The following is an 18,365-nucleotide window of genomic DNA, read 5'->3' on the forward strand; positions in this document are numbered from 1 at the left end:
CTCTTTCTTTGGGGAAAAAAAAAATCTCAATAAAAGAATAATAATCAAAACCCCCTGATAACTATTCGGTTTAAAATTATATTTAATACAGCTCCAGAGCAGCAGAGTGCTCCAAACTGAAATGCAGTGCCACAAACAGCAGTTCAGAGAAGTAAAACTTTTGAAGAGTGAGAAAGGAGACTTATTCTTATTACAGGGCCAGATTTAATGACCAAAGTGTTATCTTCGTTATCTCACCAAAGCATGAAAGGGGGGCATATGTTATAAAGTATATTACAGGAGACAATGCTAAAGTTTTGGAAGACCTTTGTGCTGTGTGTAGTTAGCCAGAAAGAGACTACAAAAATTAGTTATATACGCAGGCTGTAGTAGAATCTGCATTGAAAGAGTATTAAATTGCTTGATTAAGCTCTAAAATGGCAAGAGATGCCAAAGTTCAGATTTACAGGATATAAATAAAGATATGAAGCAGATCTACTGGAAGAGAAGAGGCAGACAGAGTAATAAAGTTAATTTCATGTTTTAGTACGAACTAGCTGTGAATACAATTTCTACCTAAATCAGTTTCTATAGCCTGATTTTCCACCCACTCACTGGAAGCCAAAGGTATTTTCCAGAAAAAATATACTGGATTAAGAAAACATTTTAGTGTCATTTAAAGTAGTAATAACTATAACAACAACAATAATGATAATACTACTGGTTTTTAAATACAAATGCAAGATTTCTGTTTGAATGTTGATTTATTAAAAATGTAAAGTTTCTCAGGCTTTTTAAATGCACCAAAAAGATTTTTTTTTCAACATCTGGATGCAATTTAAAAAGGATATTGTCAGTGACATTTAGCCCAAAGTTTCTGTATTATTTTACCTTCATGTGGCAGTACAGCCTTAAATAAACAATACATTAAAATGTTAGAAGTTATTTCCAAGATTGTCTTCTCCACATCTGAAGATCTGATAGTTCTGAATTATTAGTACAAGTTTCCTAGACTTTCATTAGACACAAACTAGTACACTCAAGGGGATAAGCCAAGGGATAAACTTGTAAGATATACAAGTTTTGTTCCGTTTGCTGATTAGTTTGCCTCTGTTCCTTGGTTTCACCACCTATGAGGTGATAATAACATAACTGCTTGTTGAACATATCCCTCTATTTATCTAAAGATACCTTTCAGCTTTTAAATCTTCAAAGTCATTAATAAATTGAAGACAGGCTTTCTTACTGACTCTGATTTTTAACAATTCACCCACAGTTGCAGCAGTGTACAGCAATCCCCTATATGAAGAAAAGCAACAGTACAAAAACATGGTAGTGAAGCACAAATAGGGGGCTATCTGCCGACAGACGTTTTTGTGATTTGTTTCAATAGTTTTTCTTTGAGGTTGTAGTTGCCAACGCTTAATGGTGCTGTAAAAGACCACTAAAAAAACCCTAGCTACTACCCTTTAACTGCAACAAACGGATCCTCCTAGCTATAAATACTGAGGTCAAGCTGTATAAGAAAGTTTTAGAAAAAAGAGTATAAGACTGGCATCACACAGACACCAGAGCACCAATAGGTAGCATTTCTGGGACAAAACACATCATATTACCATAGTATCACCTTATATCACTGAGTAAATTCAACAGCATGGAAAGTTGTCTAGGTAAAAGAGAGACTGCAGGTGATGAGGATGAATGGGGAAGTCAATCCTTACATTTATCTAAAATGCACAGCAATAAAAAATAATAAGAAAATACATCAAAGGAAGATCACTGCACACACACACACACAAAATAGAGCTATGCAAGAAAACTGCACATTCTTCTTGCTATATTAAATATTCAAGTGTTACCCATGACTTCTGAATGTCAATCTTTTTTTTCTTTTTTTTTTTTTTTTTTGTGGTCTGGATGTTCCAACATTAAAAAAATCTGATTTGTTTAGAGAGTATTCTCCTGGACATCCAGAAGCAGTATAGCCCCCTCCCTCCCCCGCTCTTTTGCTTTAACTTAATTAACAGGAATAATACCCGTAGATGACAAAACATGAAATAGCCCTTTTTCTCTAAATCTACACATTTGTTTGGTAATTTTTGTTTATATTTTGTAACAGGCTTGCTTAAGATCAAATACTTTGTTCAGAATCTTACTTGCCCTTCAGCTGCATTTTAATTTGTATAGCGGTTATTAACTACTGTTGCTTAGTGATTATTAACTATTGTCTGAATGCTAACATATGTTTAGACAATATAGAATAAGTATATATGTAAAATGTCATTAATGAACTTAATTTCTCCTACTGTACTTTGCATTACTTATGTCATTTTGTCCATCTGAGCCTGAAACGTTCTCTCCAGTATATTTTCAGTCTTGGAGTAAATAGGGTAATAAAAATTATTTCATGATATTGCTAGTATTTTTTAATCTAAAAGAATCAATCATTTAGCTCAAACTAACTTTAGAACAGTTAAGCTGTCCTTTTCATGAAATATACATTGAGGCAAAAAAATAAAGATTCTCAACACAAAGGTAATAATGTTCGGATAAACCTGTGCTCTAACACAGCTTGTGTGTTCGTTACAATTGCTATGGAGACCTGAGGACAGACACAGAAATTTGAATTACAGAAATACATTTTGCCAATTCAGTTAACACATTTTACCAAGTGCAAGCTGAAAGCAGTTCAATTTTCAATGCATACAGAAATAGCTTCACTGCGAAAAGCTGTGGAAAAAAAAATCTCTGTATCAACAATAAATGGGTTATATGTTTAAAGCACTTACTGGGCAATATATTTAGAACAGGCTGTTAAGCCACTGAAGTTTTGTACCTAACCAGCTAGGGCTTATCATCAAACTGAATGGTCATTACAAGTCTCAGAACCACCCACCCCTCAAACAAAATCCAGCCAAGTTTATAAAAAGGACAATGCATATTTTTCTTAAAAGGGAGTGAGGGGTAAACCCTACCAAAAGAAAGTGTGTCAGTCACTCATTTCCTCAAGGCAACACCACGCCATACTGCACCACCCACAGATGGAGTCGCTGCAGCACTATAGATCCAGACAGGGGTAAAGCTATTCTGAATAGGAGAACAACATTTAAAAAGCCACTGCTTATGAAGGAGTAGTTCCTCCCTTTTAAGGGTATCTGGTGTTTCACTTACTTTCAGGTAAAAGGCAGTTGTCACTACAGCAGAAGCATTCCAGCTCCAAAATTGTCTGTGGCCCAGGGAGGCTGGTGTCAAATCCACCCATGTCTCGCTGCCCTCTGACCCTACCTGTGCCTGTCCTGATGTCAGAGACATCCATTCCTCTCATCAGGAATCACATTTATCATTTTCATTCAGGGAAAGATGAAGGTTATATTTTTGTTTAGGTATAGCAAAATAACTCTCTAACACTGGACTCCACAGGCTTTTAACTACTTTGGTTTGGTTTGCCAGCACCCCATCTATCTGCACTACACATGCTTGGACTTAATCCAAAATAAAATGACTTTGTGCCTATGTGTGTGAAATTGACCGTACCATATTCCTTTAGTATCAAAACCAAAATCACAGCCATATTTAATGCATAGGCTAAATTCCAGTCAACTTCAACTGCAAGATTTTAAGCTACAATTTTTCATCTTTGGTTTATAAATTAAATTCAGCAAGACGACCCTTTTTCCTCAGACATCATTAATCACATCTTATTCTTAACTTACGTGAGGTAATACCTGAACAGGTTCTCAACAGATGAAGATAGTTGCAAGTAACTTATTATAATTAAATGACTAATAATTTTATAATTATTAAATGATCGGCTGATTTCTGTTACAGGATGTAAATGCAATGATAAAGTAACTTCTCTTAGTTGCCTTTACATGCCATGAAAATAGTAAAGAGCAAAGATCTCTCAGCACTCTTTTTTTTCCTAAAAGGTTAAAAATGTTCCCGTTTTTTATATTTTAAACAATTGTTCTTCTCAGAAATCCCAGATCATGCAGTTCCTGGAGCCTATTCTTACCTTTCCCTTAAGCATTAATTTGGTGGAAGAAGGGAGGTGTAGCAAGTTTTGAATTAGAGAAGTATTGCAGTTAAGTTTCAGCCTTAGATCGAATCAGTATTAAGAGGAGAAACTACAGTAGTTGCAGACATACTAAAAAGCCACATGTGCACACACCGAGGCCCTGCACTACAGCAGAGCTTGCAATATTTTTTCCCTGAGGAACATGCTGTTATAACCTCACATTTATCTTTAAAGATGTGTCTCCTATCCTCCTTACGCTGCATTTGCAAAACCCTGGGAGCACAGCTGTCAGTAAGCACAAGTTGAGGCTAATGATCCAAATGAGTTATATTCCAAAAGCCCCTCTTTCTACCGGTCTCCTGTTATTCTCTCTTCTAACAACTACACCACTACACCACACCACACAGCAAAAAAGCTGCATCAGCACATCTTAACGGATACAGGTTAAGGACTGGAGACAGACTTTTAGTTTTAATTTTTCCCCAGTGCAGAGTGAATGGCTTCGGTGTAATACCAGTTCTGAACACCCTACTCAGAGTCACGTCAAGGATTAACAGTGGCTCATGCACGTACTGCTTACATCTTCAAAAACTGAAATCAGCTTGCCATCTTTCCCTCAGTTTACACTTCCCCCCCACTACTTCAGTGAGATCATAAATGCTCACACAGCAAAAAGGTTTCATAAGCTTTGAAGCCAAAAGTACTGCAGGCAATGACCTATTTTTGGGAGTTAGGACAGGAAAAAAAAAAAAGAAAAGGAAGAAGAGATGGACGAAGTCATGTATTTCCATTTAGAATATGTTTTCTATTAGTCTTAGAAAACACAAAGAGGCAATTGCAGTCTTATGGGTTTTCAGTTCACAAAGGATTACAATAGTGAACACAGTTATATAATTAAAAAAAAAAAAGAGCAGAAAACAGGGAAAAAGAAAAAAGCTGATTTCTATGTCATCCAAAAGTTAGGAAATACTATAAGTCAGCTATCTGCTGCAGCATATATCCTATAACATCCCTTCCTTCCAGCTTCTTCTTTTTTCTTTGCCTCCTTTTTGATATATACTACCGTCAAGGTCATTGCTAAATCAAGCCTAAATCATCTGGCAAAGCACCTGAACTGTGCAGCACCAAAAGTTCCCCAGAACATCAGAAGAGGACAACCATGTATGAGAAACAGAAATACTGCAAAGACCTCCATATATGCTTACTTGAAGATAAGCTAATTGCGTCTACATGTGATTTCTTAAATGCTTTACAAGTTTATTCATTCATCATATTCCCCCAAAACTCACAGCAAAAGCTTGCTGAACCATTTCCTAGTGGCAAATCAATCACACTTCATTTTCACCTTTCCACTGTTTAATGTACTTACCTAGGTCTCAAATACACAAAGCATTGACTACTATTTCACATATAAAATTAATATTTCAAGGATCAAAATATTATGTTCCTTTAATATTTTCATTTCATAATCTTTTCAAATTTCAAGTTTTTCAGCTAACTTGTACCAGTCAGCCTAAATAAAATATGCAACATGTGACTGCTGGGAAAGAAGAGGTTTTCAAAGATGACTGTGGAACCTGAGGAATGAAACAGAACTGGAAATCAGTAGTCTAGCCATCTCTTCTTCTCTTGAAATAATAAGCCCAAGTCCTACATACACACATATTAAATATACATTTGCACTAAGAAAAAAAAAAAAAAAAAGACACACACAAAAAAAACCCAAAACCAAACACCAAAAACCAAAACCGAAATTAATTTAGGCTCGCTTGCCTGAAGCCTGACCTGGGAGACTGTGCCCAGTGTTCCAGGATTAGTGACTTCATTTATTGTTTTTTTTCCTGTGTGTTTTTTATTTTCTCTCATTTCGCTCTTCTCTGCGGAGTTTCTAATCCTCTGGTGCAGATTTAGATTGGGAAACTGTTCCAGATCTCTCAGCCTGTGAGGTTGTTTTGGCTGAGGTTGGGATTTTTTTGTTTATTTGGTTGGTTTGTTTTGTTGGTTTTGGTTTGGGTTTTTTGGCAGGAGAGGGGTGTTGTTTGGTTGGTTTGGGTATTTTTTTTTCCTAAAGGGATTGACTTTTCATTGACAGATAGTTTCCTGAAAACCACATGACAGTTCTCTCACACCCTGGTTACATAAAACCCACCAAGCAACAGGCCTAGACAAACAACATGGTTTCACAACAAAAAGAAAAAAAGAATTCATCCTTTCATTATGAATAAACACAAAGTAAAGTACATAATAAGTTTAATTTCCAGGCAACACAAATCTTAAAAATGACAAAACTTGTCAAGTTCTAGGGTTATGGTACAAATTTCTATAATTCTCTCATGAAGGTATTTCCTTTTGTTTTTATTATCAGTGTAACAGCTAATATCTGCATTCACTGCTTGCGCATATACCTACATATGTTTATAAGGGAAAAAGATCCAGAGGTTGTATATTGATTTCTTTATATATTTATATTGTATGTTATCATATTATATATAATATATATTAATATATGTTATTTCTTTTATATCCTATATTTTAGTATTTAGAACTCTACTAAATTTAAGGATGTGTAGAAATGCCTGAGAGGACTGTCCTTTCTTCTCTGATGTTCTCTTTCCAGACTTCCTGACCCTGTTCACATGGATGGCATGAACTGAACCCACATATCTTAAATTCAGAAGTCAAAAGCAGAAAGTCTTACTGAAGAGAATTAGGAAGAAGGCACATGTCAACACTATCTCCCCCAGCACCCCCAGTTTTCTATGCCTGTCTACACACAGTTCAATGTAATTTCAAAGTCAGATACATATATCTATTAAGTTCCAGTGAAGAATGTATTGATTGATGGATTGAGTCTATGGATTCACAGACTCTTCAAACAACTAGAATAAAACTATCAATTATTAATTTCACATCTGTGAGTCCTGTATCTGATTATCACAGTAAACACCACGCTTTACTTTTGCCAGGCTGTCTGAGTCTCTTGGCATCTAACTCCCTTTATACCGTCCCATCGTTCAGTACCCTCTTGACTGTTACAAATTTTCCATGAAAAGTCTTGACTAGCTCTAAGTTAAAATGACAACATATCACCCCCTGTGCAACTCAAGCAATTAAATTTTTTCCCCTTATTTTAGACCCACAATTATCACTAATCATTTAAACAGATTCTGGATTGTGCAAGTGAGCTTAATATCTGTATTACTGAGGTTTCAACTCACTCAGCTAGAACAAGCAGCCCACTATGCAGTTACAGAAAGAGAATCACTAAATGTTAACAGCTTCAAGTGTTTGAGGTATCCCAGAAAAAGCCAGGGAACACAATTGTGTGTGCTCCCTTTTGGAAACAAGGGTGCAAGCTGCCACTGGCAAGAGAATCCTGCTGCTGCCCCCGGGGCCACCACGGTGTGCACAGGGAAGAAGTGGCACTTTGTACAAAAGCTACTGAAATTCTTCCAGGAATCGAAAAAGCAAAGGTCTGGCAAAAATTCAGAAATGGGATTCCCCAGAAATAAAGATGTCAGGGAAAGACCCCAGATTTAATGAAATAAAACACCACCCCAGAAAGGATGTTACAAACAAACAGTTTTCAAAAAAACCCATCCCATTCTTTATCCATAGTGTCACATGATCGAACCAAGCAGCTTGCTCCACTCGTGCTGGTTATGGGACATGGCAACAGCACCAATTTCAGCATACCCCCAATGGTCTGTTAAAGGATTATTTAACCGTATGCCATACTTGCACAAATCATGCTGGAAAAAGCTGAAGCAGTCGGTTCAAAAACTGACTAATTCAAACCTTGGTCCTGATGAGTGAACTCACAATGCCAGCCCAGTTCCTAATTTTGAAATTTGTATTATAATACAGACAGACAAGAGTTTACTGAAAATTTCACTTGGTAAAGTAACATGAAAGTAATTTTCTTCTTCAGGTAAGTGATTTGCAGTGTTGGCCATTTGTATGGAAAACCAGATTAATTCCTTCCTACACTCTTGCTTTGACTAGAAAGCAGCTGTACATAAAAAGCTCTCAATGTAATATTATTGATCTTTGCTAAAACCATGCTGCATTTTGTTCAATTTTTCTTTACCCTTTTACAATATCCAAAACAACTAATTGTATCTTTTAATTTCCTACTTCAAGATTCATTCCAAAGCCTTGCTTGTTGCTGCAGTCAAAATAAGACAGCTAAAATTGCCTGGATCATTTGCCATAACAACATCATGACACTTTTAGAAAAAGTGGACATTGCTTTGCTATCACCAGACCTTCAAAATATATAAAAAAATTTGTGATTGTCTGTGACAGTGCTTTCAGAATTCTTGCAGATTAACAAGTCTCTTAAGCATTTTGTCTCTCTAACTTGAGCATTAAGCTCCTTGAAAATTTGCTTTCACAGTGACTAAGATATTACACCTTCCCCCCACACTGAATTTTCTGATATATGACATACAGGATAAGCTGAGACAAAGTATTAAACTATGCTTTTATCCTTACCTTTCACGATTTGAATCATATATATATAGTGAAAGGTAAGATTATATCTTATATGTCACTAAATATCTTTCAGAAGATGAAGTTTATATATCATACAATTATTCAAATGGTAAAGCAGTGGCACAGAGTATAAAATATGTTTCTAAAAATATAAACAAGATGCACACTCCCACAGCATTACATGGCATGTCTCCTTTCACTTTGATTTCTCTTCAGGTTCTAATGCAGTGTTATTGCAGATTACAGAATTATATTGCTAAAGCTTTCCTATTTACAGTGGTTTCTGATAAAAGAGAATCTATATGTGTCTGTCTACTGAATCTTTTAGGCACCATATGCATCTTTGGCAACTTTCATATTGTGTTTTCCAGGTGCTTAGGTTCCTCTCAGCAAGTATTTAATTCTGCCCATCTTTACCCTTTTAGTTTCTGTGGTGATTTGTGATGTGAAAGTGGTATTCTGTGCCAGGTTCTCACAGACTGCTGGAAAGCCACAAGTCTTTCCATCTAGCTCTCTAAAGTAAGAAGCTTTTCTGGTGTCTTTTTGGGCATCTATTACTAACAGCATCTTTTGCCAGTCCAGACTGATACACACTGTTCTTCAGAACCCAATTTTGTAGAACTTCTTTATTCCCAATGATTCTACGTTTCATCTGACATTTAATGCGGTCTGGCCCATCTCTACCTTAGAAGTAAATCCAAGTATTTGCTCAAGCAGCCACAAGTCACAAAACACAACTGAACTGAACTACCAAGCCTCTGAAGTGGGACACAAATAACAGATTTCTCAAGCTGCTCAATAGAGGCCCAGTGTGCTTTATCTCTTTTTCCTCTCCAGGACCTGAACACTCAAGGTCTGAGAATCACCTCCAACTTTAATAACTGCGTTTTCATTACTTCTTTATATTTATCACAATGTACAAAAGCTTTTCTTTGTACCCATAAACAAAAACTGGTAAGATGAAGACAGGATAAAAGCAGAAAATTAGAAACACGTTCCATGAAAAATAAAAAGATATATCCACACACCTATATATGTGTGCAGATACGTTCTTTTAGACTTCATCTGAATAAAACCTATGCATGTCTCCTTGCTGTAACTGGACCTTCATGTTCTTTGCATGACAAAATAGTGTTTAGATACACACCCTCTATTATGAAGGCGATGTTTTGGTGTTTTGTTTTTTTTCTTAATAATGAAAACCGCCTTTTCATCAATGACTATTAACAGATGTTAATGTAGTTAATTATAGCATTACTGCAGCATTGACTTCTTTTGTACAGTGATTTTTTCCTTATCAGTGGAAGGGAGAGGAAAGGGTATGGTTTATTTTTCCCCTGGTACCTACTACCTATTATGCATCTTCAAAGGACATCTGAGCCAGATCTCAGCATCAAATAAACTCTAGAATGAAAGCTGCCTCTCGTAATAAGCTCCACAGTAAAGTTATCTATGCTTCCTCCTGATTCAAATTCACACCAGGTTCAGAGCTCTGGTGCCCCTGATAACTTTAACGTAGATCCTGAAAGCAAACAATTCATCCTTTTATTGACAAACAAGAATGTCTCAATCATAAATCTGATTTGTGACTAGGCTTTCCTGCCACTTTTTAGCTGTATATGTCAAGACATCAAAAAGCATTTTTGTAATTCTTCTGTATTTATACATTTCCATTTAATTTTATGTATCTTCAATTTACTTTTACAACTGTGATGTTGTTTACACACACACACACATGATCTCATAACCACTGCTTCTTACTGTTGCAAAACTGCTAACTGACTTAACGGGTCCTATCATCTGTGCATCTACAGATGAAAGAGGCCATGGTCTGTATTTACCTGAGAATAAAGCAAGGTTTTGCATCAGAAGACATAACCTACTTCCTATTCATGGTCAGAAAGCGTAGTTATTTCCATCAATGTGAAGGAAACTTATTCTGGACAGCAGCAATATGGAAATAAAATGAGGAATAGTCATTTGTACTCAAGGTAACACAGACCATCTCTTTGTCCTTAACTTCCTTTACGTGAACTACCACATAGGAATGCAGGAAGTTGCTTCTGCTTAAAGGAAATAGAGTGACACAGTTCCTGAAGTCACTTTGCTGCCTTTTCTAAAACATTTAATGAAATGCATTTGGCTATGTATTATCATATGAAGAGGCAGAAACTAGGTGACACAGTGTAAAGTCCTCACATCCTTCATTTCACAGCTTCTCACCACTTCTGCCCTGTTCCCCTTGTACCAACTCACCTCATCCCCCCAAAAGATACATTGTGTGCATAAAAGTATGTTTCCAGAAACTGTTGTTTTCCACCTAGCCACTACAGAATGATGCTTTTAAATACACCTAAAAATAATCAAAGCCACAGTCACAGAAACACCTACACATATGTTCTTCATCACCACTATACCTTATGTAAGTTCAAATTTTGGCAGGAGTAGTTTATAAGGAATGCACTTGGCCATATCCTGAGCTTGGTTAAATTGCAGCATGAAGGAAATACCTTGGCTAATTAGTATTTTTGCATTTTCTATCACCACGATTCACATTAGAACTTGATCTATGACTAAATCTCAAATACTTCATCAATATTTTAAAAAATAACACAGCAGAATTAGATCCAAGAAATACATTCAAACTCAAATTCCATATAACTGTTCCCACTGGAATAATCCACTGCTCATTTCACAGCCATGAAATCACTGAAGTATGCAATGTCCTTTAATGACCAGTTCTAGCCAGATCCCATGTGTGATGGATATTATACTGGTACTATGTCTTAGATCCAAGCAGAGCTGCTGCACAGACCTCCAGCTATAAACTGTCCCTTTTCCTTTCCCCCTTTCCACCCCAAAGGACACCAGCAGGCAACCAAGACAACACATTTCTACTCCAGATGCAGAGCCAGGCTGCCAGTCAGACCTCAGAACGGGGTTGCTGCTCAGAAAGAGGTTGCCTGAGAGATGTAGCCGCTCAACCCCATGACCAAAACCTGCTACTCCCAATGAAGTTCTAGATAAAGATCAAAGCATTAATCATGAGACCCCATCAAAACAACCCTGTGGCTGCGCTGCATTCCAGCGACATTACTCTCATTGCTCCAATTCCCATATTGCAATGCTGGCATGGTAACATTAAAACAATTTATCAGCACTCAGCAGTCTTTCAATAACATATTGCAGCCCATTTTCAAACACATTTTCACCATAGTTGGAGTGCAGTATTGCAGCTTTTTTCCAGCCCCGCTCCAGGTTTGGGTTTACTAGGCAAAAAAAGGAGGACCTTTCCCTTCAGATGCCTACTAGCAACACTCAGTGCAGCGCGTGATCCCATGTCACATGAAGGGCTGCTGTTGGGCAGCTCCCTTAGTTAGAGGGGGCTGCACTGCCATGCCATCTGATAAAAGAAACATTTGTATTACTGCTTACAAACATCATCAGTGAAACAGTAAACCATAACCGTTGCATGACAAATAGTCTCCTCAGGATGCCAATAGATGCACACAATATGGATTTGTATCATCACATGAATCAGAATAAAAAAAAAAAGCCAAGCCTTGAAAAAGTTTCATAAAGTAGATCTTTTTAGTTTCAGAAACAAAATTTCATCCTGCTTTCTCAAGTTTTCACATACTTGCCTCTACTAAGGCAGACACTACACTGGAACTGCAAGTGGGCGCAGATGACATTAGCACAGTGAGATAAAGTGGCCTGTGTGAGAGGCAGGCTGGCATTCCACGGAAATCAGAAAGCAGCCGTGAGCACACAAACACAGGACTGACTTCAGGGTTTGTTTTATGGTAACCAGGATTCTTTTTGGTCTCCAGTTTACAGCCAGAACAGGACAAATATAAATGTCTGAAGGGAAATTTGAAGATAAATGATCTGTTTGAAAGAGATTTATGCAGTGTGTTACAGCCAGGCAACAGAGATTAGAAAGGGCATGGGTTTCTCTGGGTTGAGTTTAATTACCATCTGGGACAGCTGATGGGACTCTTACATACAGTTTATGTAACAGACACCCTTACTAGCTCCTCTGCAATTACTACGCCTCAAATTAATGCTAGAATAAACTCATTTTTATTAAATCAATATATTAGCTCTTCCATTTCAGTTATGTTAATGTTTAGAAACATCAGTTCCATTTTCCCACCACGATACTCTCTTAATGTTAGTGCAGATCATTCCTTGCTACATACCGAAGAAAGAGAGCCAACCCTATTCATTCATTCAGCTCTTGTCCTCCTGGGACCACAACATAAAAGCCGTGGCTCCACTGTGCATCAGTTAATCTAGAACTTATAATTACTGTCACTGCAATTTCCGATACAGGTGTTCTCATCATAAACAAAATAGATCTGAAGCCTGGATTTCAAAATTCCAATAAATTTCTGCACACCACAGTGTTCGCCAATGCATCAAATTTGAAATACCATGCTTTACTTCTTTTGTCTATGAAGCAAAATTAAAATACGCAAAGTCTCTACCGTTCCAGTTGTTGGATTCTATCTATATTTTACATTAAAACAGCCTCTGAAGAGTTCATATGGATCATTGTGAAAACCCAATGGCAGACAGCCAAACCACAATATAGTGCTAAAGTAGGCCAGTCATCAGCATGGAACCTGCTGTCATTAAAATCAATGACTGAAGTGTTGTGGAATATTTTACTTGATTCTAGTTAGAAATGCAGCACAACACTGCAGTCACTGCACAGCAAGATGGGATTTAATGCTCTAGGCAAGAAGCTGATTTTTTTTTTTAAAGATAGAAACGAGCTACTGTAAAGAACGTTATTTCTAAAAGCCTGATGGTAATCCCTGAATTGATGCATCTGATGCATGCAATTAAAATACAACATTTTTCAAAAGCAGTATGCAAATTACAAGGAAATTATTTCTGTAATTGTTGCTGTGCAGATTGGTTTAAATAATGAGGCTTTTTGGCTCTTACAGCCAGTCTGTGGGAATACTAATGTTCAGTTTAATTTCCCTTTTTCATGTACGGTAGTTGTTATTTTTATATTCTTGATAATTTTTAGCTTGTAAATATATTTTTAAAAATAACAAGAATGGTCAAAAAAGATAAATGTTATCATGTCATTTCCAGTTCCCTCATTCCACACTCTTCTGCATGAACTGAAAGGTATATTTGTCCTCTGCCTGTAAAGACAGCTGGTATGTACATGCAAATGAGGGTCGCTGATTTCCATAAGAGACAGAACTATTGTTGCATTGGACATTGGTCCCTTCACAATAACAGTCTAAAGTGTTGGTGGGAAGACACGATATACCAAAAATTATTAATAAAAGTAAATCAAAACCTTGTGAGGAACTGAAGGAGTCTGTTTCCTGGAAAACAGGTGTCTAAAAAGTAATTCCATGCTCTTGAAGTTTGCTACATAAAATATATGTCCATCATAGCACCACCATAAAGAACAAAGTCTAAGTGTTGGTGATGCAATTTATAGCTTTGCTATCTGAGTGGTTGATAAACTATCAAATGTTGATAGCAGAAAAAATAAAAAGGTTTTTTTATGCTATAAATCTGAAAGTTGTGATCACCTCAAACTGTAAAACTTCAGATAAGTATGTCTAAAATTAAAACTAAGAAAACAGGTGGAAGGGCTTTAAAAGACAAAAAAAGATTCAGCTCACTTCAGAGGGCACTGCCCTCCCTCAGAGGGGGCTGGCATTTTTTGTGTTAAAAACTTGAATTTTCAAGACAAATTGGGGATTTCTGTTCAAGACTACTGAAGAATGAAAGTATTACTGAGGTTTGAGTCTGGAAAATAATGTTAATGTTTTATCTGAATATTTCAAACTCCTGGAGTTGGCTGCTGTGCAAAAAAGCCACTAATTTTAATTTCTGTTTCCAGACAGGTTCATTCATCACTACCGCTGTGATGTCAAGAAGAGCAGAATTTACACAAAGTCACTATGAATGCAAATGATTACACATTATATAATTTTCAAAATCTACAGTATAAAACAAGAGTCTTTTTATGCAAAAGAGCTGTTCATAGCTTAACTATTTTCTTACATGTGATTTTAAAATCATGTTATTTCTCCCTTCATAAATCATACTGTTTTGTTTAGTTTTCATAAAAGCACAAAAAAATTCTAAGATTTTTGGCAATAACTCCGGTACATATGTGGTTACTGCGCTCATGAACCTGAACAGATTTTATTCAAAACAAACCTGATTATAGATTCAGCTGTTTTAATCTTATAATAGATGCTCATAAGGCATATTCTCTCATTTCTAGTTTTCTTAAATGAAAAATTAATGGAATATGTTGCTGAGTTTCCTCTGCATACATATCTCCTCTGTGGCAGAGGCCTTCTCTATTTGTGAATACGTTAGCTTTATATAGAAACTTCAGATAGGGGGAAGAGAAAGGGGCAAAAGCAGCCCTCAAAGTGAAAGAAAATAAAACTATCTGTTCAAACTATTTCATTTGTAAACTCTATATTCCTATGCCTTTGTGAGAGGATGCAAGCTTCCCAACAGGCAAGGTAAAGGAATGCTTTCCTGAGTTAGTCACCTTATGTAGCCTGAGCAGCAGCTTGCCACAGCTACCAAGTTGTACTACCCACTGTTTCCCTTCTCCATTTTATGCTGCCTTTTCAAGGCATTAACTTTTTTTTTTTTCCTCTTCCCCTTCTGAAGGGGAAATTGGTTCCTTTCTGTAGTGCTGTCTATCTGTACTTGCATGGCTTTTTCCTTTTTGTACTAAGCAAATCCTCATCGCTGCCTCAGTCCAATACCAGGTGCAGCTCTCAGATATTTACAGTACATCAGAACAGCACCTAGCACAAGAAAACCCCGAACAGGATCCCAGTTACAGAAAGCTTTACATCTGAAAGATCTACTTATGCAGAGAGCTGGTCTGCGTACAACAGTGCAGCTCTTAGCATTTTTTAGTAAGAATAATTCAAGGCATCCAGCCTTTTCCTACAGGATTTAGTCAAAGGAGAAAAGCCTAAAGAAAAACTTCAAAGAGTTACGCACTTCCTTTACTGGCAGTACTGCCAGGCTGACTCTCAATAGAGAGGCTATTCTTGTTAATGAAATGTGACTGTGTTTGTAAGATCAGGCCTTCAATTTTAAAACTGTCAGCACAAGTAAAGACAATAGTAAATGTGAAGGACTGAATTCAAGTATTTTAAATATCTTTCCAAAGACTCTCTGGAAAAAAAACTTAATACATGTCACTCACCTGAAAAGACATTGGGAAATGTCTCTGTAGAAGCCTGCACCCCTGAGGACTTTCTTGAATGAGTCAAAGGCACTCTTTCTGTTTGAAATTTCTCTCTAAACCCCTTGTGCTCCAGGTAGCCTGCAGAGCCCACCTTCTGTGGTATCTCACATTTGTGATTAGATACCTCTTCTGTCCAGTCTGCGGAACGACTAAATAAACCTGCTAAACTAGCAGACCTCTGCTTCTTGATTGAGACTTTTTCTTTTTTGTGGAAGGACTCCTGCCTCCTTGTAAAAAGCGGGCTCTGGGATGGGGAGGGAGATGGTGAATGGTTGGGAGAACTCAGTTGTCTAGTTGTGGTTTTGATGTAACAAGGATTAATTAGATAGGGCTTAAAGCATCGGGAACCAAGCATCGGACTGCCTGCTGTCCCCTCGGAGGACAAAGTGCCATTTTTAATTTCTGTGGATAAACCATTATGCAGGTCCTCTCGGCTGGCTGACAGAGAGTGTTTCCCTTCCTGAGTCTCAGCAGCATGATCATGGCCTGTATCTGAAATACCATCCTCTCTTACTGAGTCCTGAAAATCAACAGCCTGCACTTCAGCAATTTCACTCTCAGCGTCTGCTACCGAGGTTGGAAAAGGTCGTGTGGAGCTGTGTGTCTGACACCCACTTTCTTCTACTGCAGTTCTATTTAAATCATCTTCTACTTCACTAGCTACAGCATCCACTCCAGCAACGAGCTGTTCCTGCTCCTCAGTCAATAGCTTATGTTCTTGTATTTCAAATAAGCTGTTACCAGGAGAGCCTGTGCCATTTACCGCTTCTTTCAGCTCACGTTCAGTTGCACAGGAGACGGGAATGTTTTCCGCAATTTCAGATATCGCTGGAAAAGCCCCCTCGGTGTCTGGGCTCCTCTCTTTGTCAGTGGTTGTTACTGAAAGAAACCGTTCAAAATCTAAGGGGGCTGCTTGCGAATTAGCCATGTGTCGGCCCATTGTTGTGGTGACAAGGTCCTCAGTTCCAATGTTAATTGCCCCCTGCTGCTGCTGCTGCAGTCTAATAGCTTGCTGGATATCAGAAAGCAAATCCTCTTGTTCTGTGGCTGAATGGAAACTGTATATATCTGTATCAGAGCCAGAGCTGGTCCTTTGTCCATCCTGTGTCTCTGCAGCAGCTGGGACAGTTTCATTTCTGATTTCAAAATGTTCCACATCTGTGTCTGAGAGACCCCCTTCATCTGCAGAGATGCTTATATCTGGAGTTTTGGTTACAATTGAATGAGTACTGTCCAGTTCTCCAGCCTGCAAGGCCTGGCTTTCCAAAACATCCTCCCGTGAACTACTATTCCCATCTTTAGCCTTGGACAGATTTTTTCTGATCCTCAGATTTGAAAACACGGAGGCCCTTGAGTCCGACTTACCCTTCTTCTTCCCAGATTCACTTCCTTTTGCATGCTTCCCCAGTCCCCTTCTGCTTCCCGATATCTTCTTTGTGCCGTCTGTATCCTTGGGCCCAGAGGCATCCTCTCCTCCTTCATGCACATCACCTGTATTTTTCTTTAGCTTCCCATCTTGATTCCCCATGATTTTTTGCAGTGCAACACCTTCGACAATCAAGCCATGCTCCCAGATTTCATTCCTTTGGCCTGCCGGCGAGATCCCCTCTAGCGATCCAGGTTTGTTTTCAAGCGGTGGTGATGCAAGCGAAGTAAATGCTTGCTGTGCCTCTCTCCCATCTGCTAGAGCTGCCTTTTTGCATAATGTGCTGCTTGCACTGGGCTCCGCTGGGACATGCTCAGTACAGCACTGAGAGCTGCAGACAGCTCCTTCCAATGGCTGCTGCTCACGGAGCTGCCTGCTCTCCGGGCTTCTGCTGCATTCTTGTTTCTTTAGGAAGGATTCTGTAAAAAGTATTTCCTTTATAAAAGTCACTTTTTTTTCCACGGTTTTTATTGCCTGCATTGCAAGCTCAGCTCATCACCAAGTCATTTATAATTTCAGGACTTCAGTGTTAGGTTCCTGGAGGGAAAAAGAAAAAAAAAAAGTTAAAGCAGTAAAGCAAAGTACTTTAATTACTCTGCAATTGTTCTGCAGTCATTTAAACGAATAAACTAATAACCTTGGAAAGAGAAATATTATGCTTATTTAATAGTTTATAAGGTGCTTAAGCATATGCTACTTTGACAGATTACACAGTACCTCTGGTGATTTACATGTTTACTTTTTAAAGGCCAACAAAACAGAGTTTTAAAAGGAGAGTCACTCAAAGTAGAGAGAAGAGAGATAATAAAAAATTCTTTCCACAGTTTTAAAGAGTTGCACTTAAAATTCAATGCATTATGGTAATTACACTATAAAAGACCTCCCACAATTTGTATTCTGAGAAGGTAGATATACTATTATTCCCAGGAGAATCAACTCATCAATATTAAAATACACCACCATTGTTTTCCCTGATAAGAACATCTGGCATGAAACAAGACAAAACAAACAAGAAAGATAGCACTATTCGTATGCTACTACGGAAAAAGGATACAGTAAACCATTGCTCTATTTCACACTATATATTTAATAATTCATTAAACACTGCCACTTGCTAACTATTTTGGAAGCTTGTACAACTGTTTTAATCGGTTGCTTCTTCTGCTCCATTTTTG

The 18,365-nt window shown here is 37.6% G+C and overlaps 1 protein-coding gene across 1 annotated transcript in view; it reads right to left on the reverse strand.

Moving 5' to 3' along the window:
• FMN2 (formin 2) overlaps positions 1-17,696 on the reverse strand; it is a 159,550-nt gene extending 141,854 nt beyond the window's left edge. Inside the window, exon 1 of the mRNA XM_075089405.1 lies at positions 15,723-17,696. Coding sequence (XP_074945506.1) covers positions 15,723-17,670 — 1,948 coding nt within the window. The 5' untranslated portion in view covers positions 17,671-17,696. The remainder of the gene's footprint in view (positions 1-15,722) is intronic.
• Between the last annotated feature and the right edge of the window lie 669 nt (positions 17,697-18,365).

This window comes from Phalacrocorax aristotelis, chromosome 3 (genome assembly GCF_949628215.1).
Source record: "Phalacrocorax aristotelis chromosome 3, bGulAri2.1, whole genome shotgun sequence".
Lineage (NCBI taxonomy): Eukaryota > Metazoa > Chordata > Aves > Suliformes > Phalacrocoracidae > Phalacrocorax > Phalacrocorax aristotelis.